General features: G+C 39.1%; 1 protein-coding gene across 1 annotated transcript in view; it reads left to right on the forward strand.

The window, feature by feature from the left end:
* The first annotated feature begins 273 nt into the window (after window positions 1–273).
* LOC140951908 (uncharacterized) overlaps window positions 274–25,037 on the forward strand; it is a 31,752-nt gene continuing 6,988 nt past the window's right edge. The window contains exons 1-6 of the mRNA XM_073401281.1: window positions 274–313; window positions 11,038–11,136; window positions 14,129–14,290; window positions 15,104–15,181; window positions 17,026–17,093; window positions 18,887–18,979. Of these exons, the coding sequence (XP_073257382.1) occupies window positions 11,043–11,136; window positions 14,129–14,290; window positions 15,104–15,181; window positions 17,026–17,093; window positions 18,887–18,979 (495 nt within the window). The 5' untranslated portion in view covers window positions 274–313; window positions 11,038–11,042. The remainder of the gene's footprint in view (window positions 314–11,037; window positions 11,137–14,128; window positions 14,291–15,103; window positions 15,182–17,025; window positions 17,094–18,886; window positions 18,980–25,037) is intronic.

Raw genomic sequence — 25,037 nt, forward strand, 5'->3', positions numbered from 1 at the left:
TTGCGGCCTACATGTACGCGCGGTTTCGGTATTCGGGAAAAAATCCGATGCGGTTTGCGGTTTTTTGGCGTATTTCTGTGCGGTTTTGCGGTTTTCGGACCCCCCTTACGCCCCCCTCCTTTAAGGTCTTGCCAAGACAAGCGAGTCTAAAGAGATTGACAGAACAGTGATACATGATTGGTAGATTTTAATCCATTGTTTCTTATTGGTCGTTTTAGTTTTGATTGGCGGAAGAGCAGTGAACATACTTCATATGTTTTCCTTCAGAGTCTGCTTGTCATTTCGCTACAAAAAAGATACGTGTTCAGTTCAGGTAATTGTGCCAGTTTATCACTGTATGAGGGTTTTGATTAGAATTGGTGATATCAGCTAAGACGAAATTGTGTGAAGACTTGAGGAGTCAGTTGCTTAAACAAAGTGAGTAGCTTAGATAACAGTAGCATTAAAGAAACGCGCCCATTCAAAAACGTCGATCGTGAAAATGCAAATGAGTGAAAAATGACGTTAATTAAGTGTGAATCAAGAAATTCCCTGGGTATATCCCTTTCCTGCTTATTGTCCTGCTCAGACAGCCGCAACATTTGCCTATTCTTCGATGAAGAATAGAACTTCACGCGACTAACAATAGCTCAGTCTGTTTAAAAACTGTCTAAATTTACTCCGAATTAGCATGTGACTTTTTGCTGTTAAACGCTTCAAAATTGAAAAATCCTCGATGATTGTTGTTGATTTTGCCGTAAATAATTCAATGCACTGACTTAAAACGAATTTTTACCTTTTAAAAACTTCATGGTGTTCGAATCGATCGATGAAATATGAGCGCAACCGATGCGTCAATAGTTTGTTTACATTTTGTCGCAGGTTTTGGATAATATTATAAACCTTAAAATTTACGGGCAAATTCGACGAAAAAGCACTCTCACTTACATTATTCATTTAAGATATTGATTTTAGCAACGTATACGGCAAAATTAAGAGCGATACTTTCTTTAAGAACGCTATAACTACAAACTTAATGGCCAAACCTAAACAGCGATCTAATCCGTCTCTTGAAAACAACTACAATACCGCTTCTGATAATAATATTTATAAACGCTGCAAACATTTTTATTCAATCTTATCGAGTGATTTTCGTGAAGAGGAGTTTTTAAGTGAAGAATACTTTGGTTTCTGATTAGCTTAAACTGTTTTGCCATCGAAACAATTCGCACGAGACTACCGAATTCGCGAGGGTTTTATGTTAGTGCACGAGGAAGAAAAATGCTTCTCTTTGCATAAACATTTTCTTCTTTGTTACAATGACAAAGACATTCCAACACTTAAAACAATGGCAACCTACTTCTATTGTTTCTGCATTGTCTCTTGAAAGTGTGAGAATAGTGTAACCGCTATGAAGTTCATAAGAGACCGAAAACCATGGTAGTCTTTGAAACCTCGTTTTTGCTCTCAAAGCCTAATGGGTACCCCACTTTTCACGGGCCACGTTTTTCAATGGGCACGTTTCTGTAATGGAAAAAAATAAGTGTATCTTAGAAACCTATTTATAAGTCACTTGTTTTGAGTTGAGGGCTGTAACTGCGTCAAGCCATAGTTTGCCGGACAAATACCCAGGATATTTTATCTGAGGAGGAGCAATCGGCATTTCTTTTCCCCGGTCAGTAAGGGCTACTTGTGCTGAGTAAGTTTTGATGCAAACAAACAACTGAACATCGGCAAAACTTGTTAACAGTCACAGTAAATTAAAGCAGAAAGTAATTAGCGATTTTTTTAATTCATCAATTTGAATCAGACTGATGTTTTGAGTTTTAGCATTCTACAACATTTTTTCTCTCTATGTGAAATTGCTAATCTTGCTGGAAGCCATATTTTAGCACAGATAAATTTTAAGATTTTGTTTTCTCTATGCTTAAATAGTGTAATTTGGGGGTGTTGGGAGGGAGCAAGGTAATTAACGAAATAATAAACTGTTAAAGTAGTCTACAAGATTGCTTACAAAAGTGTCGTTAGGATGCCATTCAATGTCTTTTCATCTCATCCTTGAATGTTATGGTGGATTAAGTGTTTAGTATTATCAACTGAACACATTGCTAGACTTAAAACATTCCCGAAATGATCAAAGTGACGTGGTCTTTCTATGTCAGAATGAATTGATATTGGTTGACAGAGAGAGTATAACTTTTATCCGAGCTCCATCGGCTAAACTTGTTGACAGAAATAACAGTAAAAGCAGAAAGTAATTAGAGATTTTTTAGATCATTGATTTGAATCAAACTGATGTTCTGAATTTTAGCATTCTACAACATTTTTTCTCTCTATATGAAAGAGCTAATCTTGCTGTCGTGATGCATTTATTAAAGAGCAAAAACGAAGATGTCAACACACAATGACAGTCGAAAAGTTTACAAAAAAATGTCCGAAGAATATCAGACTCTGCCTCAGACCATCATGAAATGCCGGTTACCCCTCAATTTCTCCGCGAACAGCTTAAAAACGACAGCTTAAACAGAGAGTTTTTGTCCCGTCTTTTACACGATTGCACTTATTGGTAGACTTAAAGCAGCCCCTTATAAATCATCAAAGTTATCTTGCACTAAAGTGCGTGCGTTCCGTTTCAAAGTGAATTGATAGTGGAAGGTTTCCGCTTCATGATGAAGCAGTGAAACTCAAAAGGGGGAAAATTTAAAAAACAACTGGCCACAGTCATAATGATAAGTATTCAAAGTCATTTTCTTTTTCATATGAGAGCAGCGCAGATTTGCTCAGCGGCCACATTAGAAACACTCGAGAGTGGAAAGAGGAAATCATCTTCGCCACTTTTGAAAAAATTTGAGCGAAGCTAAGAGCATCAGCTTTTCATGGAAATACTAGCAAAGGAAAGAAAGAACTTAGAAAGGTCTTGTTACCGTAACTATGGGTGCTGTAATGTCAGAAATTCGAGCCACTTTATAAAATAATGAAAAATTTTCAAAGGAGAAATTGTGAACAAAATTATATATTTCACCCTTTGTAAACAAATACTCAAATTCACTATTCGTTTACAAGCAATGTTAATCCCTTTTACCTTCTTTCTCCCTCTCTCTTGCTTTCAAGGAAGGAAAAATCATGTATTGTGTGACATTCTCAGAAAAACAGGAAGACTATGATGTTATCTCTTAGGGAATTCCCCCAGGAAGAGCTAAGTCTTTTGATTCATCATGTGATTTTTAAACCAATAACAAATTAACCCAGAAATTATATACATAAGCTTGGATTAGGGAGCAAGGGTGGCGCAGTGGTGAGAGCACTCGCCTCCCACCAATGTGGCCCGATTTCAAATCCCGGCGTCGACGCCATATGTGGGTTGAGTTTGTTGTTGGTTCTCTCCCTTGCTCCGAGAGGTTTTTCTCCGGGTAGTCCGGTTTTCCCCTCTCCTCAAAAACCAACATTTCCAAATTCCAATTCGACCAGGAATCAGGTAAACGAAGAACCACTATGTGGATGTGCTACCTGCAAATCGTTATTTATTTGTCTTTGTGCAGAAAACTAACAGAATGGTTTTTCTGGAATCGCGTAGGGTTTTCAAGAAAACTACGGTGTATAAACCTATTCAATTCCAAGTGAATAAGAAAGAAATAACCAAATTCGCAGTGGATTTTAAGAATTTTTTTGGCGTATCTAATCTAAGCCAAATGATGACAATTTCTTAGAGGCCAGCACTGCAAACGGGTGTGAAAAATGACATTTTTGGTCTGAAAAAGGGTCAGGATCAAGAATCAAGAATTCCCAGGAGTACCATTAGGTTTATCTCAAATTGTCAAAATGTTCTGGCTGACCCCTCTAGATAAACTTGCGCCTTCGGCGGTCTTTGAATTCGTGCTAGGTTTGGGCTAACCCCATCAGAATTCAAAATCCTGACTTTTCACTTTCCTGTCAGGGCAAAGTTAATGTCAAACTGCAATGCGCCTGACAGGAGCATAACTAGTAAGAAATAGAGCAATTCAGAGGTATAATCAACTAGTCGAGTCTTCCCACTGTCTCCCACTGTCAGCTATGTTTGCCCTTGCTACCACTGATTACGTTTAAAGTCCGTCGACACAAAAAAAACCATGAGGCGTTTCTAGCAATTCTTGCACAAGAGGGTTTCAAATCCAAAGGATAAGGGATAAGAGGGCGGGGGGTTGGGGACGACAAGAAAGGCAATATCCAACTGGACATGCAAGGCAGACTGTATATTGTACTTTCAGTGGACACTCCTTTAACCCGGAATTGCCTTTATTTTGTATAATGAACAACAAGACCAAAGACAACAAATAACCAAGAATTGCGAACCAATTTCGTTTCTCAGTAGAGCATATACACATATTGCGTGACTTTTGGTCAGCCGAAATGATAGCAGCTCTAGGAACGAAAAAGAAGGAAAACAATACTGTTAGCTACCCTAAATTGTTGCTTTTAACAACTGATTAACATGTGAAAATTGCAGAAAAGAACTTTTAAGCGGGATTTTATTGTTATGAGAGTTAATGTGACGTGGAAAAAAATCGTCCTTTATCCGTATTAACCGGTGTCCGTATTAGGCGGGTCATTTTTAGAGAAAACTTTGTCGGGACTTTGGAGATTGTCTCTTATACCCGGATGTCCGTACCTTTCAGTTATATTTAGATATATGTGATCCTCTAGATATGTGTGAGTAGATAATTAAGGCTGAGCTCAATTTCTTTACCTATATATAATTAATTTAAGAACTGCAGCCTCTGATTTAAAACGTTTTACTATACGTGGTTTCGCTTTGTTAAGTCTGGAAAGTTTCTTGGAAGTGCGAGGAAAATTTCATTTCCGGTTAATTTGTCATACATATTGCGTGGCACATGGAATAATGTTACGGAAGATGCGGGGTCATGGAGAGTTTAAAGCGCCCATGGAATGAGACTTATCGTACTAAAACTGAAGCGGGTAAGTGTTAAAAACTCAAAATAGAGCGAAGGGTACACAAGTGAGACTTGGCAAAGCATGTCGAAGTCCAGTGGTGTTTTGCCCGAGTCGCAGCCCGGGGTCACGTTAGTCTTTGCAGCCACGATTGCAGGCACGGTGGTATGGTGCGTTTCTTGTTGCTTTTTCTTTACATCCGACTTCCCTACAGGTGAATTTGGATTAATAATGATAAACTGTTAAAGTGTAGTCACCAAGATTGCTTACAAAAGTGTCGTTAGGATGCCTTTCAATGTCTTTTCATCTCGTCCTTAACTATTATGGTGGATTAAGTGTTTTACTATTATCAACTGAACACATTGCTAGATTTAAAACACTCCCGAAATGATCAAAGTGACGTGGTCTTTCTATGTCAGAGAATGAATTGATATTGGTTGACTGACAGAATAGAACTTTTATCGGAGCTCCATCGGCAAAAATTGTTAACAGAAATAACAGTAAAAGCAGAAAGTAATCAGAGATTTTTTAATTTATTGATATAAATCAGACTGATGTTTTGAATTTTAGCATTGTACAACATTTTTTCTCTCTATGTGAAAGTGCTAATCTTGCTGTCGTGATGCATTTATTAAAGAGCAAAAAGGAAGATACCAACACACAATGACAGTCAAAAAGTTTACAAAAAAATGTCAGAAGAAAATCAGCCTCGGGTGCTGCCTAAACATCCTGCTTTCGCTTTGACAGTTTGGATAGTTTTCACTTTCGTCATTCAAGCAGAAAAAAAAAAGCACTACACGATAGTTTCAGAGGTATTCTCTGCATTCAATGGATACACACACCGATGCAATCATGTTTTGAAAGAGAATTCACAAAGCACTTGTCAATAGGTTTAAACGTATGATAAAGTGAACAAAAATCTCAAAAGGGATTCATTGTAGTAGCATCTTTTGACGGAACAATTTTATACAGTTTAACCGCTGGAGTATTACCTTTTTGGCATAAAAAGATCTACTGCAATACAGCGACAATCCAGCGAAGAGCTAGTGCTGGATATTGTGTAGACTCATCTAATTTTCGCCTCTTACCCTTTTTTCTCTCCCCACACCCCCCCCCCCCCCCCTTCCCGCCCATCCCTTGCCTATGACCTATGGAGAGCGTAAACAAAAGTAAAGACAGACAGTTGTCACTCCAGTTTTGGTACTAAACAGATCATCAGACGTAATCAAATACTATTACCTGCTTTTGACCTATGAAGCAGTGATCTGATGAAAATAGGCCAAATTGCAAAACGTGTTCATTTAGCATCCAGGTTTCGTTTCGCCAATTTCCCTTTCCTATTAAAGCAAGAGCTCTTCAGTTGACTTTCCTGCTGCCTGACTGTTCTTTGTATCAAAAGGTATGTTACAACTAAATATCCGGGGGAAGGGGCCTAGGGTAGAAAAGTACCATTTAGTGTTTCAAGCATTTGAAAGACGAAAGAAACATAGTTAATTCTACCGTTCGTCATATCTGCATTTCCTTAAACTTAGCTGTTCATTATTGTTATTTTAATCGGTGACACCTGTACAAAATGGTAATACTGAATAAACTTGTTGTTGTTGTTTCAAACCCCGTAAAACTACCATCGACATTTTTTACGATGAGTAAGGAATAGGAACCCTGTTTTACGACCATACGTTAAGCTATTTGGTTAACCTGTCCTTTGTATCTCCGTCGCGCCCCCCGTTCTTTAGCCTGCGAAAACAGCCGTCTCTCCTCGTTCCTCGCCGTTAGGGACGCTTCGCCTGGCGGAACGTGCCTAGTAGCAAGGAGCGAAGAGAACCGGCTGGTTTCGCACGCTACCGGTTCTTTCTCGCACTTCCAAGCGCCTGCTAGCGGGGTATGATAGTCTCAAAGCAATAAACAAGCGTGTTGGATTTTATTCGGACACCTCCCGCCATTACCTAATGGATACCGTAAACAAATATGTGCTTTTGATGCACATTTTTTACCTGCTAAGTAGTAATCTGATGAAAACTAAAACAGATGCTGCGTTAACATCCTGCTTTCGCTTTGTCAGTTTGAATAGTTTTCACTTTCGTCAGCGTAAACAAATATGTGCTTCCAGATCTGAGGAACATTTTTTTTACTTAAGTGAAACAGACGCCACCCCAGATTATTTTAAAAAACCCTGCTTTCAGATTTGACAGTTTTCACCCTCGTTATTCAGGTTAAATACAGCGGAAGCTCTCGTAAGAATCTCGTAAGCGAACACCCTTGGGACGCTCAAAAAGGTGTCCGTTACAGGAGCTGGCCATTTATAATTAGGAGAATGGATGTCATAAGTGGTACCCCGTAAGCAAAGGCTACATTTTCGCGGTATGAGCTGGCGTGCGAAAAGTACCTTCGTAATACTAAGGAATTTACTGTGTATAAGAATATCATACCATTCAGATTGCACAATAATGATGATGGTGGTAAGAACAAAAATAGTACACTACAAGAGCAAGGTGTGAGCAATAACTGTGTTTACAAATTAAACTAGAGGCCTCACTCTGCCTTTCGAAAACTAAAACAATCAAAGGTGAATCTTTCCTTTTACACCAGCTATTTCTCTGATATATAAGTAAATTCTTATAACTTGCATGTACGCCAAGCAAATTTCTTGACAAAGAGAGGTGCACAGCACTCAAAGGAAACATACATGTATCATATCACGCCTTATTCTGAGTGGAAGTTGAAGGTTTCCTAAACGTTTCGTAGTCGTCGCGTTCCAGTCAAAAAAGGTATAAGCACAAAATTTATTTTCTATCACTTCGCCAGTAATGAAAGCAAAAATCACCACCGATACAAATAAACTTAAGAATTAGCATTTGGGACATTCACTGCGAGTTTTGCGAACTGTAAGCTTACCTTCTCGCGCTCTCTCTTCATACGAAGATATCTCTCAGATTCCAGATCTGTTGATTGATCCTTCTTCTATATGCTAGCAAAAGATCCAAGTTTAATTTTCCGCCGCTGGTTTGCGTTGAGAGCCGCCGTAAAAGCAGTACTCTTCGAAGTTATTAAACCGAGAAAACAACGAAACTGTCAGCTGTAAACAATCTCTCATTCTCTTGGTCAGACTAGCGTGCAGCACAATTTGTTTGATTGAAGTGATTGCTGCACACATACGGAGACTAATGTAGTAAAATCGAAAGAGTTTTCCTAAACAAGAACTTCTCGAAGTGGGAGAGAAACCGAACGTTATTTGAGCAGGGCTCGTTCAAGAAATTAGTCAAGTTAAGAAAATTACGTCACATAGCTATAGTCTTGTATTCTTGGTATCCAGGCCACAGGATCATAGCCTTTTTATGGCGGACGAAAATTAATGGTTTCTGAGCGCAAAAAATACCACTTTCCTTAATCGTATGAAGCTATAATTTGCACACGCAAAAAAAAAAGTATTCAAGGATTTGATCATAGTAGGACTTTAAAACCCCGAAAGTTGACCCTGTCACGTTTTATAAGCGCACAACGTAAGTCAAGTTATACTGTAATGCTATATTTTGGGGGTCAAGGGATTGGGGCACTGGATGCGTTGTGGAAAGTCCGAGTTAAAAATAATGCCAATCGTTTCTTGTTTCAAAGGCTAACTTGCCTATTTTTATTCATAGCGGTAGAAGCTACTATACAGCCTCGGCTTAAAAACGCGCAGTCGGTAGACCAATAAACCACCATTATAGGGTCTTGTTGATTAGCAAATCGAGGGTATCAAACGGAGCTGATTAAAGATCTGCGGGTATCACATCGTTAATTTCTTTAAGGGATCATCGTATCTTTTATCCCATGTTGTAAGTCCATATTTTACATCCATGGATTCAAAACTGATAAATGTAACCTTATATAAGCTATGGCCTAGCGCTTTGGGGCCAAGCTGTTCAATCTAATTTTATCTTAATAAGATCTTGATGCCACAAAAGCGTGCGCTTCGCCTCATCAATTTTGCACCGTTCAAATCTCATGTTGTCCCTTTATTTGGCCTCTATAATGTTCTTCCTCTGGATTTTCTGTACTTTAAATCCATTTGTATCATAATGCATGCCGTATTTAATAACAAAGCACTCCTTAATATCTCCAGTTTTGTCACTCTCGCCTATGAAACACATTATTACAACACTAGATTTTCTCAGGCTGGCACTTTCGCCATACAAAATTCCAGAACACAGCGGAGAATTAAGTCGTTTTCTTACAACGGGCTAAGGCGTGGAATTGCATTCCTCTTAATGTTCGTTCATTATTAACTGGGCTGGCCGAAGGCTGGCCCAGTTTATAAAATACGTGGTGGGGGTGTGCCGTCCGACTCTCCCAATCCTGATCCTAGACGCTATTTTAGACCAATACCTATAAGGCAAATATAACGGAGTAACCCGGGATTTTTGTGTCAAAAAATGAACGCTATCAATCATTAACTAAGTAATCCAGGGGGGTATTCCTGGGAATTCGTGGTGGGGGTGTGTTGTCCGGCTCTCCAAATCCTGATCCTAGACCTTATTTCAGATCAATACCCATAAGGCAAATGTAAGGGAGTACTCCCCAGGGGATTTTCGTCGTCATGATGCAACCTCGTCCCCAGGGCTTTTCCCTTGAAAAATGGGTGGGGCGGGAAAAGGCCCTGGCATCGGCTGGTCACGTGTCCCCTCGTACACCCTAAAATCCTGGGTGTAATAAATTAGCGCTATGTGAAAAGCTAAAATTATGCGTAACTTCACACCGCGCGATCTTGGGCGGCCTCTTATGGCTCTTAACGGTTAACGAAAGGTTTTGCAAGATTTCCTTTTTGTCACAGATACTGGCCTTGGTAATTTTTTGCTTTTCTTCGATTTCTATGAAGGGGACAGCGAGTAACATTTGTAAAACTTCTGTTTATAGAGCGGTATATATCGTACATGCATAAAGTATGTACTGGAAAAGTCCGCTTTCTCGACTCTTCAGATTTTTTTCTTTCATTTCTTGCGAAGACGGCTGCCGTACACAGCCTAGTTCTATTCACCTTAACTCTCAGTCATATCACAGCGACAAGCGTTGGTTTAAACTTAGCCTGTATGACCTGTATTTTTAAAAAAATTGATTGACCTCTGTGATCAAACGACTGGCAACAAAGAAAGACTTGGGTCCATTTAAAATTGACAGAGCTATAGTTGATTCCAATCGATCAGTTTATCTTCCCTTTGATATAAGGAAAATCCTTTATATTTATCCTCGAAAAGAGAAAAGATATCAGAGGTCTTCAAATGTTTCAGATCGGCGACCTGTCATCGTTCCTGGCTGGTGGGCTGACTTGCATCCGGCGCGGAGATTTGTTTGTTTCATGGTCGGGTTGTAGAGAAGACCAGAATCCATAAAGCATTTTGATGAACAATTCTATTTCAATCAAGTTCAATCCTGGAGGCAAAGGCCCGCATTGTTGTTTGACATTGGACAAAATCACACTTACGACTCCATGAAGTTCGGTCAAAGTACTAGTCAATAACAGCTTGTCTCAACTCTGAAGCATTTGATATATTTTGTACGTGACAACGTAGAGCCGGTACGCCCTTTCGTAAACTTATAGCATTTGAATAATGCACAATTAAATGGATCTTCAGCTTTTGAATCGTACACACGCGAAAATATTGACATAGTTTTCTATGCTAGTATTTTCCATTGTTACTCCCTTCGACTTCTGTCAGCGCAAAACCAGCGGGTTGCATATAAATTAGCTTCTCAGGAATATTTACGCTGTGCACGTGACCAGCCGATGCCAGGGCCTTTTCCCGCCCCACCCATTTTTTAAGGGAAAAGCCCTGGGGACGAGGTTGGTCATGATGATGATGAACACTATCGGTTGTTAATTTGGTAACGATAAAGTATGTTAAGCGAAGGCAGCCATTAAATGGAGATGTGTTTGAAACTAGCATACTTTTTTTTTCATCGAATAAGGACGAATAAGGACGTCTCTTAAGCTATCATTTGTATGTGAAGTAAATAAGGGTTGTTGTTGTTAATAACCACTACAGTGTTTACAATGAGAGCGACTTTTATCGGTTTTAAAATTGTTCACGTTTGAAAGGAAGCCGCAGACGCATATTAAGTTTGTTTCAGTTTGTTTGTTTTTTTTCCCCGATCCAGAATTCATGGCGCAGAGAGGAGGTAAAGAAGAAAATGAGAGTGACGTCACATCACCTGATGTAGGGCAAAAGCTGTGTTTTGATGACGAAACTTTGAAAGGTAAGGTAACGGCTACAAAGAACATTACGAAGATATTCATATCAGCTTTTAACATGTCCAAAGCAGACATATTTTTCTTATTCTCTTACGATCCTAGAATAAAGCCCAACACGAGCCTTTTCGAAAGCTTGTGCCTTGAAAAATGAATGTCGCCTTTCGCGAAAGCTCTCTGTATAAAGTGTCTAGCTTCTAACATAAAAAATATAATTATTAAAGCAATTCTTGGCTTCAGTTTGCAAAAATTTGGTGTTTCTTTGGTGACGTCTGCGCTCAGGATACAAAGATATCTTTCTGCTGGAGGGTCTATCGTATGAGGGACAACTGCTAAAAAACGGCCTATTTCGATTTCTTTTCGCGTCTTGGGGGTTGTGTACATTTTGTGAAGTTGATGCTGTTTTATTGATTTGATTTATTTCCTTGCATATTTTTGCGAGTTGTTTAAAAATTCTTTCATGAAAGATGTTGTGCTGCATTATGTAATAACGACGCATTTTGGTAATAACTTACGCAATTTGTAACAATGCCCTGACGCAAAGTGTAATAATTTTGTTCTTGCAAGAACAACATACAAGCAAATGAGAAAACAAAAAATAATGTTACTTAATTAGCAGCAACGAGGCCTTAATACAAAAGTAAACCTTACGAGTCGATTGCCTGCGTGCAGACGTCTCCTATTTCCTTTGTTGCACGCGAAAAAGGGACGTCTGCGTAACGCCGTCGCTAATCGTGTTCCAGCGTCCCGCTGGCATGGAATTCTATTTCGCATAAATTGTGAAATAATATCCGGTTAGTAATAAGAGTTGACAGGCCAAACACAACATCATAAGCTCGTTATAATGCGAAACGTGACCTTGAGAGTCTGCTTGCACAGAGGTTTTTCTTCTTTTCTCTCTCGCACTACACAGTGCATGTAGCAGTGTAAATTTTGACTGAGTAAATCTCGTTTTTGCCGCACCAAGTCTTACATTTAGAGGTCACGAAGCAGGCTTGTTACATGTACACTGAGTAATCATTTCCTGTGCTTTATGCTTCTGTGGGTGTTCCTGATAGGATTTGATTTCAGATGCAGTTCTGAAGTGTTTAAATTTTCTTTGACCTCTGTTTGTTATGGCTTAATAAAGATTTTAGTTTTTTGGCTGGCTTTCTCCGAAATGCCCGCCTGGTGCGAAGTCCACGCCGCTTTTGTACGGTCTGCACAGAATGGCACATGTTTTGATTAGTTTTGACCGGAAAACCCCGATTACATAAATCACTGCATACATTATCAGACCAGATTCAATAACAACCAATCAGCGTTAAGTCGAACAATGCGCACTGTGTGTCAGCCTATCACAGCATGTTCCCAAGATCTTGGGAACCCAGCGGGACGCTGGAACACGATTAGCGACGGCGTTACGCAGACGTCCCTTTTCCGCGTGCAACAAAGGAAATAGGAGACGTCTGCACGCAGGCAAACGAGTCGACGGCATCGACGAGTTAAGTCATGTTCATGAATACTGCCACAAGAAATTTTAATTGTTTAGAAAAGCGTTAATTAAAAAATAGATTCGACACGATCCATTATTACTGACTCTTAAATCGTTTCGTTCCACATACTTACGTTTTGTTGTTGTTGTTGCTGTTAATTATTGTTTATTCTCTGGTTCCTCTGGAACGAGAAAGAAGAGAGAGCTGAGAACGAGGTTGTGTTAGTGCCTCATAAACGAAGTGAACGAACCTGGTTTGGTTTTTTTAAATAAACATTATTAATCGTTAGTTCTCGTATTTAGGCAGTTTTGGTGGATTTTGCTTAGGTTCGAAACCCGGTCATTGAGAAGTGAATTTCAATTATCATTTCTTACGAACCTTTCAAGTCGCCAATTCAGTCGAACGAATCAGGCCCAGTAAGAGTGAGATCATTTTGACGCAATTCTCCTCTCGTAAGTGTTTCATTTCGAACGAAATGCATGTGTGGGGCTTCACCAGCCTTCCAACACAGTCAGACGCTCTATCATAGGGCCTTATTTTGCATTCCTCCTGCTTTAACGAAAGTCCACCTTGTAATCTCAAAATACCAAAATGCGGCCGACAAAATCATGATTCACGCGAGGAAAGGCCTATATGCCCATAGAAAAAAGGTTCTTTGCAAGATTTGAGATGTACTTGCCATTACTTTAATATCTTTTTTTTTTCGTTTTCTCTGTTGTTTGTATGTTGTTTTTGCAAAAATAGAATTATTACAATTTGCGTCAGGACGTTGTTACAAATTGCGTAGACAGACAATTTTGACAACTGAATTGTTCAGCTAAGTTAAACAAATTTCACAGGAAATTAGTGGTGACAGACTGAGCGAGGGAATTCGTCGGTGTTTACGAGGTAACATGCAACAGAGTTGAGCAAACAGCATAAAGAGGTCAAAAGGGTCAAAATACATGGTGTCCTGCTTCAGTCAACAATTAATGGTTGTGGCTGAGTATCGTATGAAGAATTATGGAGATCGAAGAGGGTGATAACATCCTCCGAGAAGCCGACTTCAATAATTGTTTTATTATTCAGTCAAAATAATTCCTAGTTTAAAAACATAGTTAAAACATGCTTACTTCTATCGATGTTAAGCTCATCTTCGATAGTGCACGTTTAGGGTTGTTCAGCTCCGCAAATATTCTCCAAATAGCAGATGTCGTCCTTCGAGTTGTCTTCTTGCTGTTCTTACCGTGTTTTTAGCTATTATTTCGCCTAGTTCTTACTCTTGCAACGAGTGAAATGTCCGTGTTTCCACAACCAAAACAACTCAGCCTCGTCCCCAGGTCTTCTCTGTTAACGGTGCATTAACCTGCAAAAAAGCTGCACTTTTGACGTCATTGCTTGATTAATAGCAAAATTCTTCCAAATTTGGTCATCAGTAGCTGGTTATGGTGAATTATGCGTGTGTTTTTAGCCAATCAGAATCGGGGAAATGTTTTGAATGAATAATAATATACATTAACAATTTCTTAATTTAATTCATTTCTAGCGATAGCTGAGGTTTACTTTAACGAAGGTAATGAAGCATACAGAAAGAAAGATTACAGCAATGCCGTTTACTTCTATACTGAGGGAATTGAAGTTAACTGTAAGGATGAAGATCTCAAAGCTAAACTGTACAGCAACAGAGCACTTGCACATCATAAATTGGGTGAGACTATTTTCATTTATAAAATAGAAGGGGCAGAGCAGCCGAGTGGTGGGTACCTCGTACTCGAAATCCTGACGTCTTGGATTTGTGCTCCGCTCCACCTGCTGGTTTTATTTCCCGCTAACTTCAAGTTTACTGACTGCTCAACTGTGCTTGTAAAATACAACTTGTCTGCCACCTGCCAGTTGGGGCTTTTAATTAAGTTTTTTAATTTAGAATATATTTTTGACTTTTTGAATGAAAGAAGAACATTTTTTCGTACTTTTTCATTTTTCATTAACTCTTATTACTAATAGGTGTCGTACTGGTTTTAACACCTCGCACTGTTATTAAGAGAAGAATGACGACGCATTTTTTAACAATGGTTGCGGCATTTTGTTACAACTTACGCACATTGTCATAAGAGCTGTGGTATTTTGTAATAAATGGAGGTTACGCATTTTTTAAACCATCTTAATCATTAGTTACTAGTTAGCTAGTTTTAACAAAATATATTATTAATTTTGCTTAAATTTAAAGACCCCTTCAATTTCAATAATATTTCTAATACTCCTTTAGAGGTCCGACATTATTTTGTAAGCTCAAGTTGCATGTTCTTAGACAAGAAAACCCTGCTTAAAATTTAGGTTAAACTTAACCAACTTTCGAGGAGCTGGGCCCGGTTCATTACAAAAAGGCCGCAGTTCTTATTACAAAATACGTAAGTTGTCACAAAGTACCGCAACCCTTGTTACAAAATGCGTCGTTACTAGAGAATGTGTTTTTTATTGCTTTATCACGGCGTTTTTTTTTCTTTTTTTGCAACACTCATAGGAAATTACAGTGGCTCACTTAGAGATGCAAAAGTTGTCAAGGACATACGACCACTATTTATCAAAGCAATAACAACAGGTAATTTAAAAAAGATCATAGACACTCATAGGCCTTAATTCCACGTTACTCTAATAACAAAGTAAGCGCTCGCGGCACAACTGCATTAACAAAAAAAGCTCAGCAGCAGCAGCAACGATTTTTCTTTTCCAAACTATAGTGGAGCTTTCCAGTGCACCATGGGTAACAAAATTTGGTTAACTACGCATCCAAGAAAATTTTGTAATCACATGACCGTCCATCCTTGCGCACCACAGGCTACTTAATTTGAAATGTCATTTTTTAGCCGGTGTGGTGGGCTGGCAGCCTAAAACCTCTCAGAGCTTTACCCTGCGTAGCAAGCGTTTCCGCGCGAGTTCATCGAGAAAGTTGGGAAGAGAGCAAAAGAAGGAATGACAGGGGAGGGGGAGGGGAAAGAAGAAACGCTTGCCCGCAAACCCCACGATTTTGAAAAACTGCGTTCGCCCACGAACGCGGCTTGTGATTGGTGCGGTGCTAGTAGTGTTGATTACTTAGCACTCGAAACATCAATCAAACCAGGTATGCTTTGTTTACGAGCGTCACAGATCTGGTCTCAACTGATTTGTGGTCGCAGATTACAATTGCTTTGGACTGATATTTATTTGAATCGTGTTTGTGCAAAGGTTTATGAGATCTGCGTCTTCAAAGTATATTTGGAGATCGAGCAGTCGAGACTAGGGAAGGACAATTTATTGGGAATGACGGCGTGCGGATCTGACTGGAAAAAAACAAATAGACTGTTTGTAGGAGATAACATCAACGTAAATCAGAACATCAGTACTCAACACTAGCTAAAGCCGCCACAGACAAGCGATTTGTTAGCTTTTTGAAATGAAAAGATTCTTTTTGTTTATTGGAAATTTAGCGGCATATATTGTAGAGAACGCCTCGACGCGGGCTGAAGAGTAGCCGCTCTGCAAAACTTATAGCCGGCTGAGTGAATTGTTGCGAAAAAATCATTGTTGACGTTTCGACGAGGTTTCACAACGAAATAAAGCCACACAATAAAAAACAAGAAATTCTGCAGCAATTGCTCAGAGTTTTAACCTTCTTTTATCGTAAACCTTTTTTACCACAGTTTTTGCAATCGCCTGGGGCGTGTTCTATTAGAGAACAAAGTAATTTTACAAGTCTGGCAATCCAGGGGTAATCTGTTCGTTAAACTCCTATTTTGACGAGCTGTCAATTTACAAACAAACCGAACCGTGAAATATCAAGGGGCGTTTTTCAGAATCGTGGGGTTTGCGGGCAAGCGTTTCCTCTTCTCCCCTCCCCCTCCATCCCCCTTCCACCTTTTTTTTTTCGCTTCCGCTCTAAGTTTCGCGCAATAACTCGATTGGAAACGCTTGCTACTTAGGCTACGAGAGCTTTGCTTTTCGCTCTGGCTAAATCTATATGTTATAGAGTAGAGGACATTGTGAAATTTGGAGTTCGGGTCAATGACATAAAGTAATTATCAGGCCCCGAATGTTCAAACGTTGGATAGCGCTATCCACCGGAAAATCACTATCCAGTAGATAAGTATTAGATAAACCAATTGGATTGTCCACTGGTAGACCTGGTAAGAGATTTATCCAGTGGATAGTGTTATTATCCACCTTTTGAACAACTGGGGCCAGTACGAGTAGTATGGTTATGTTAACGGTGTAACGGGAGACATAGGAGAGTCTTACCTCTCTTTTTTCTAAATAAAGTTACAAAGTTCTTCACGCATACTTTTTTAGGCAAATCGATTTCTCTTCGTTTGAAAATGATATCTTGGCGAGAAGGGAGAGGACAGTTAACACTTGAACATGATCTAAATATAATTATATTATTCTTATACATGAATTACATTATTTCAGGAGCTAATGCCTGTACAAAGTTAAGCTTGTTTGAACAGACAATGACTTGGTGTGATGAAGGATTAGCTGTATCCTTTTGATGTTTTAATGCCTGCATGACTTAAACGTAGTTCAATTTAATTTTCAGCCTGTTATATGCATTACTTTCACGCTTTTACTTGTAAACACCAGTGTGTCATTACAGTCCTCTCGGAAATGTCTCATTGCACCTGATCGAAGAAAAAAAGCCGCCTATAATCCATATACGTCCCTCGGGCCGTAATTATTTCATGATATTATTCCTGATAGATCTTTTTAAAATGGAAAACACATGAGTCTGTCTTAATATTATAAAATTTGAACCGAATTTTCGGTCTGACCAAATTTTCGGTCTCTGTTTTACCATGATTCAATAATTAAGACCCTTTTTTAAGAGAACAAAGCACTATAGCTATTTGCACGCTCACACCTTCATCGAATTAAGTTAGTGTCAAGTTACCTGATGTCATACTTAACTGTAGTTAATGCTTTCAGTCGACATTGCGGTCACACCACGCAGTTAACAACAGTTAGTTCTAATTAGCCTATGTAAATATTTTGTTTGTTGTTTTTGGTTTCCCCCTCGCTTCACGCTTGGTTTTGTATTTTGCATTTTTATATATGCTCATCTCGCACGTGGGAAAAGAAGTGTCACATTCTGATTGGTTGTTTTTTTGTAAACTTAAGACTAACCTACGAACCCTGCTTGGGTATAACTATAGTTAGTCTGTATTGTTTTGGATCACCGAGGCGTAAATGTTACCGAAATAGCTAACTATGGTTATCCCCGTCTTAACTATATAGTTAGTAGCCCAGATGTGACGGCAGCCACTGAAAGTTCAAACTGTGAGGTTCAGCCCTGCTCTTCCCTGCTACGTTATCAAGCCCTCCCCGGACTTTCAGTTTCTTAAATATTCAAGAGGGTTGTACGTTAGATAAAGGTTGTGGAACAACAAAAGAAAAGGTGTGAGTCATGAAATAAGAATGGTTACAATCTAAACGAGCCGGTTAAGGGTACTCTAAGAAAAGTAATCAGTAAGAATAAGTAAAAATTTCAGTATCCGAAAAACTAGAAACATATAGTTTTAGCACTGTGCACAGACGCCCCCTCCCCTAAAAAAAATTCGGGGAGAGAGACGTCTGTGAATCGCTGACGTTAATCGTATTCTGGTTTCCCCGGAATGTCTCTGATTGGTTAGCATATTAATGCCTTGACCTGAGTAATTTTCGCTGTTGTGATAGGTAAATGAATCTTAGATTTCCCCGAGGAAAACGTTAGCCTCAGAGGGCAGCTTTCGAAAACATCAAAACATTGAAATGTAAATATTTTTGGCTTTCCAGCATGTGAAATGAGATGACTGATGTTTTCTGCAACGAGTGCGGTCGCATGTGTACTCTGCCGAGAAGGACGTAAAGAGAAGGATGTAAACAATTCTGTATCTGTATTTCAACGTGGGCAATGCGTGGAAAATATTTTTTTGGCCTGCAATTGTGCCGGTCATGACTCGTATAATTAGAAAAAAGAAGAGCTCTACTTTCAAATGAAGAGAATAATTGAACTATTCAATTCTTTAGGCGAAACCTGCTGCATAAAACTCTTGCATAAAACATTTGATAATAATTAATTTAATTTATGCAAATGTATACCGGTACACGATTAACGTGGGCGATCCACAGACGTCTCTCTCCCCAATTTTTTTTATTCGAGCGGAGGGGAGGCGTCTGTATACAGGTTAAGAACATGAAAAGAAGATTCCATCCAAGGGAGGGGTCATACGTTTGAGTTCATTTTCCTTCGTTACACGCATTCTCAGTATTATTTACACCTTTATAAATTAAAAAGATTGACAAGGAAAACACCACGCTGTTGAAACTGAGGAAACTGGCTGCAGACAAAGCGAAGTGTATTTCAGGAAATGGGGACTCAGGCGACAAGGTATTTTGTTTAGTTGTTGCTATATATAAGAAGCATTTTGCCTTACTACGGCGATCGAAATACAGTGGAACCTATATTCAGGGGACCGTCGGGACCAAGGCAAGTGTCCCCTGAATGGGGGTTGGGCTGGGGTTTGATTAGCCTGCGTAGCTGGCGGTATTGTGTGGGTGTGAGATAAAAGTTTTGGCGGCGGAGCCGTGTTCCAAAAAAAAGGAGTAGGGACGAGGCGGTTGAAATACCGCCTGCCAGAAAACCCCGGTATTTTGAATGGTCCGCATACCAGCGTGCGGGGAAACGGATTGGTCGAGGGCCATACATATGTCAATCATGTTAGATGAGACTTCGCGTATATTTCCCAATTTAGGGAGCAGATGGCAAACTGGAGAAGACGTACATGTAAAGTGATTGTGATTTCCGCTTTAGAAAGAGCATAATTGATGACCAAATTGCCGAAATGGCGTCTTTAAACTTCACAGCGCTGGAATTGTCTTAATTTAGCCGTAAGAAACAAAGGTCAAAGAAAATTAAAACACTTTACAACTGCATCTGAGATCAAATCCTATCAGGAACACCTACAGAAGAATAAACCACCGGAAATGGTTACTCAGTATGCATGTAACAAACCAGCTTCATGACCTTTTAATGTTAAGCCTAGTGTTGCAAAAAAAGATTTACTCAGTCAAAGTTTAGAATGATACATGCACTGTGTAGTGCTAGTAACCTTCGAGCGAGAGCCGAGAAAATAAAAAAAAACCTCTGTTCAAGCAAACTCACAAGGTCACGTTTCACATTGTCACGAGCTTAGGAGTCGTGTTTAGCCTGTCAACGCTTATTTCTAAACTGTCTCGCGTGAAAATAATCGGAAGTTTCAAAATGCAGGTTTCTCTTTGATTGACTGATTTAATTGGGATCAGCTAACGTGACAAAAGTGGGCGGCATTCGAAAAATCATGGTTCTCTGGCAGGCGGTATTTCTCCCGGTTCCGCCGTCAAATCTCACTCGACTATATTACAACGGCTCCGCCGCCAAATCTCACTCGACTACTACACAATACCGCCAGCTACGCAGGCTAGGGTTTGATAATAATTAACCAAACAAAATAAAATACTGCCCGGAATCTGCTATAGTCATTATTTAAAGGAGCTTAATAATGTTAAAAAAATATGATTAACTCATCACTGTGACGTTTGGTGTTGAATTCCCACAAGTACAGTACATCGATTTAATGCAGATAGTTCAAGTTTGGAAAGCTGTCACCATTGTAACGAGTGTATGCTTAAACTTATCAACGATTTTAGTGGTCGGTCACTTTATGAGTGCTAAGGTGTCCCCTGAATGGAGGTTAAACCTAGGTTTCAGGACCCAGAAAAAGTGTCCCTTTCCCCTGAATAGAGGTGTCCCTTCAATACAGGTAACAAATACAAGGATTATGTGAATATCTTTCCGGGACCAAATTTTGTGTCCCCTCCATGGCTATGTCCCTTGAATGGAGGGGTTCCAATGTAGTCTGTCGTATTACAAAACATGTTGCCTCCCAATTCGTGGTTTATGGCGAAAGTTATTTTCTGAGAATATCTTTTTGCCTACGACAATGGCCACCTTGAGGGAAGTGGCAAGTCGCCGTTATGAGGAGGCAGGGGTTATATGCCACTATTTTTCCGGGAGGAGGGTAAACATTGGAAAAATAAAAACAAACATAACGTAATGTGGCTTTTTCATACGTAACACAATAGAAATATATCAATAAAACTGAAACCAAATTTTGAGAATAGAAAATAATATCAAAATCATGTAAGTAAGGTACAGTGAGTTAGTCAATTTAAACTTGTGATCAGGTCGTGCTTTAGTGGTCGTTACCGGTTTGACTGTACTGTTTTTAACAATCAGTTTTTTCCTTTCTATAAATTATGTCTGACAGTTTTGAAATTTATGTGTTTTGTAATCTTTTTTTTTTTACATTATTTTCGCTTCGTACTTGAAAGTTGATTGTATTTTTTTGTAATCATGGGTTTGTTAATAAAATAGAACCTGTGTTAATTGGGCGCCCACAGTGATCTCTCTAGAGTCGAGTTAACACATGTTCGTTCTACAGAAAATTTGAAAGGAAAATTTTGGGACTTCCTGACACTTGAGATCGCTTAGTACAGGGTCACCTTGCTGTATCCATTATTTGTGCTTTTAAGGTGATTCCTTAGTAAAAGAACCTAACATAGATTGTAGCTAAAACTTGGTACACTGATGTAACAACTCAAGAAGATGATAAAAAAGTAATAAAAAGTGGGGGTCACCGTGCTCGTTGTGACGTCACAATGCTGACAAATACGCTTATTTTGGACCCTTTGACAAAAACCTCGCGCAGCGCAAAACTAGACAAAAAGGAAACATTTTTTCAATGATGCATGTGGTATAGCACAGAATTTGACTTTAATATATTGTTTATCCACTTACGTACCAGAAAAATGTTTTTTAATGCCCTTGTTTTTACTTTACGCTCCAAAGTAGAATTTAATTGGGCATACGCTATTCGACCCGTGATAGCTCAATCCGTACAATGTAGTAAAATTGCCAAAAAACTGAACATAGATTTGTGCCAATTTTTTTCTCATCGAAAGGAAGCACTGTCCTTATTAAAATCAAAAAGTAAAAAATGGGGGTCACCGTGCTCGTTTTTGCGGTAAAGCTGCAGAAAGTGCGCACCAAATGCATTTTCTCCGATTTTTACGAAAGGACTGAAGCGAGTTTCAAAATAGAATGTATGTGAAAGGGGGCAGAAAGTATTAAAAAATCCGTTTTTACAGAATTTACATCGAGATATCACATTTAGGACACAATGTGATAAAGAAAGCGTTTAAATGAAAATCAAAGTGAGTAAGCACAAATTAAACATCCACTATCGAGGTTATCCGTGAGGAAGGCTAACTCAGCAACACGCGTACTGCTTACGTTATACACATTCCCACCACATTGAGTCTCACCTCGGCAAGAAACAACCGCAAGCAAAAATTGCAATAACGTCTCTCTTCAGTCAACTTCATTTTAATAATGTTACTTCACACAGTGCTCTTTTTTACGGAGGCCATCTTGTTATGCGCAGTAAGAGATGTGAAGTGCAAAACCAGGGAATCACCTTAAAAACTGTTCTTGGCCTTTGCTATACTTTTTAATATGCTCCTTTCTCTGGTTCCATATATTAGTTGCTTGTGTAATGACTGTCTTAACGATACTACATGTCGCATGTGGCACGACGACATTCTTTGGCAAGAACTCCCAGAATCCTTCAAGACTTAGTTTTTTTAGCCTTTCTTGTGCAAATTAACGTTTTTGTTATTGAAACCTAACTGAGATTATTTGATTTAAACAAGAAAGGAAACACGAAATGAACTCTGGTGGTTGTAGCCAAAAGACATCCAGGCGCGTAGCTGGGGTTTGAGAAGGGGTGTTCGTACTGATACGAATAGGATATACTGGGGTCACAACATGGGCTACTTAATTATCAACCCACAACAGGACCATTCCTTTTTGTAAAGCAAACTTTGCAATTGCATCATCCTAGGGTGGAGGCCTTCAAATACGTTGACAACTTCGTCCAGATCGATAGGCATATCTGTACTTCGTGCAAGGCTTTCGAATTTGTGCCCATAAGACTTTCCCGATACCTTAAACGTTTTCTTACAGGGTAATTTAAACTGAGCTAAAACACTCAAAGGTTGTTTTACATTCCTCCACTATATGCTAAAAGCAGAAAATTAACAGCTTGTGTTTCTAGTCCTCCATCACTGACCTGCATGCAAAGGGGGGTTTGATTCAAACCCGTGGACCCCCCCCCCCCTCCTACACGCCTGACACCTACGTGGAAATTTGACACTTAGATTACCAACAGGCAAAAAGTTAAGTTATGCCATGGGCTCTTGGTTATTCAAGTACGTTTTTAAAGTAACGTATATGAACTGTTGAATGCTGTATGCATTATTTTAACCAGCGGGTACAAACTGGACTGTATTTACTTCATATGTGATTTTACTTTTCCTTGATAAAGCTTTAAGTACCTCTTGCCTACTGTCCGTCTACTGTGTGAGACTTCCGTTAAAATTAAACCTTTGCACAAGGAAAAGAGTCCCGATCGTCTAAGACGCCTTAATACAGAAGCCATGCATTGATACTGGAAGAAGCAAAATTCGTTTTAGTTGAATTAAAAACACAGCCACAGGAAGTCTTTCTTGGAATTTTCCAAACATAGTTTGAAGCAGTGTTACAGGGGCAGTATTTCGAGAATTTCCCCCCGTTTTCGTTTTTAACTGCCTCAAAATAGCAGAAAAAATACAACTTCATTCTCCAAGGACTACAAGGTGTAAAAATAAAAAAGAAATAACGCTATTTTCCCATTTCATTCTGTCAAAGCTAGAAATGTCAGAGGACGTCTCTAGCCAAAGAGCGCTTATTACTTCGTCGTTTATTAGAAGCAAAACCAGAGCACCCTTTTTACGCCTCTTGGTGATACTGCTCTTTTTTTAAGAAAACAATAGCGAGACATATAGAGCTTTATTTTGTAAACAATACATTTATTTGTAGCTTTTTGAAGGATTAGCAAAGTTTTTTACACTAGTTAGAAATTCTTACAGCACGCTTTAAGTAAAATGAGGAATTTTTGCATTCTTTAGTCGCACTCAGAAAGTAAAGGCTAACATGGGATACACGACGTATCCTCGACAAAGGTTTCATTTTCCAGTCTTGACCTTGGAAAGATAGCTTTAAATTGTGGTGATTTTAAAGCAGCCCGAGTGTGCTTCGAGAACGAATTGAAAGAAGCCATGGAAGCAGGTGACAGAGATAACGAGTGTGGTGCATATACAAACCTCGGTATTGCATATAAATCTCTCGGCGATTTTATAAAAGCAGCCAATGTCATCAGCAGGTTCTAAGTATCTCAAAAGAAAACGGAAGTGACAAAGACTTTCAAAAGACTGCTTACGTCAACCTTGGCAAATTCTATCACTCTCTGAGTGATTTCGGACTGAAAGCAATCGACCTTCATCATCAGGCTCTTCGTATCGCAAAAGACATTAAAAACAAATATTCAGAAGGAGACACATATGGTGCCCTTGGTAATGCGTATCACTCTCTCGGTAATTTTAAAAGAGCAATCGAATTTCATCGGAAGGCTCTCAGTATAGCAAAAGAGAATGGAGCAAAAGATTTAGAAGCGCGTGCACATGGCAACCTTGGCGCCGTGTACAACTCTCGCGGTGATTTTGAAAGAGCAATCGAATTCTATCAGCAAGTATCTTTTTGTCGCAAGACAATTTGGAGACGATGTTTCAGAAGGATCTGTCTATTGCAGCCTTGTTTGAGAAAACGAGGCTTCTTCTTCAAGAGAAAGACGAATGGAAAGTCAGCTTTCGGAATCGATGTAAGGCTTACAGTCTTTTATGGCCTTCAATTACAACAAAGCTAAATTTCGAGTGTGAAGTCTCTTTCAGTGCAGCTTGGAAGAAATAAAGTGATTCGCTCCTGTGATTAAAGGGCTACTTTAACTTGAAGATTTCACCACTAACTGATTTTCGCGTATATGGAATTCTTTTTGCACTTGTAGTAGTAGAAGAAGAAGTAGTCAACTGAAAAATGAAATTAATATTACAAAGAAAGTTATTACACACGTCAATTTCGGTTGAAACGACGGGCAAATATTATACTTACAATTTGTGTTCCATATGAGGCTATAGTAAGCTTCGATGTGCGATGGGTGGTGACACTTTTGAAATGTAAGTTGCGTAACCAACTTCTAGGTTTTTAAATAACCAGTCACCTGATCTTTTTTTGGCGCGTTGCGGTAAGAATTAAATATTCTCAAAAAAAAAGACAAACAGCTTGAAAAAATGCAAATCAAAAGACTGGAAGCTTGTATAAACCCGACGGCATAGCCTTTCAGTCGAAAATAAAACGATGAAAAGAAAAGAGTACTTAATAGAAATAATTGAACTGAGCTGCTCTGAGGATGGATTTATACTCGTCATTACTTCTAGTGCCGGTAAAGTAGATCATGAACGAATTGCCCGGCTAA

The sequence above is a fragment of the Porites lutea genome, chromosome 11 (assembly GCF_958299795.1).
Source record: "Porites lutea chromosome 11, jaPorLute2.1, whole genome shotgun sequence".
Lineage (NCBI taxonomy): Eukaryota > Metazoa > Cnidaria > Anthozoa > Scleractinia > Poritidae > Porites > Porites lutea.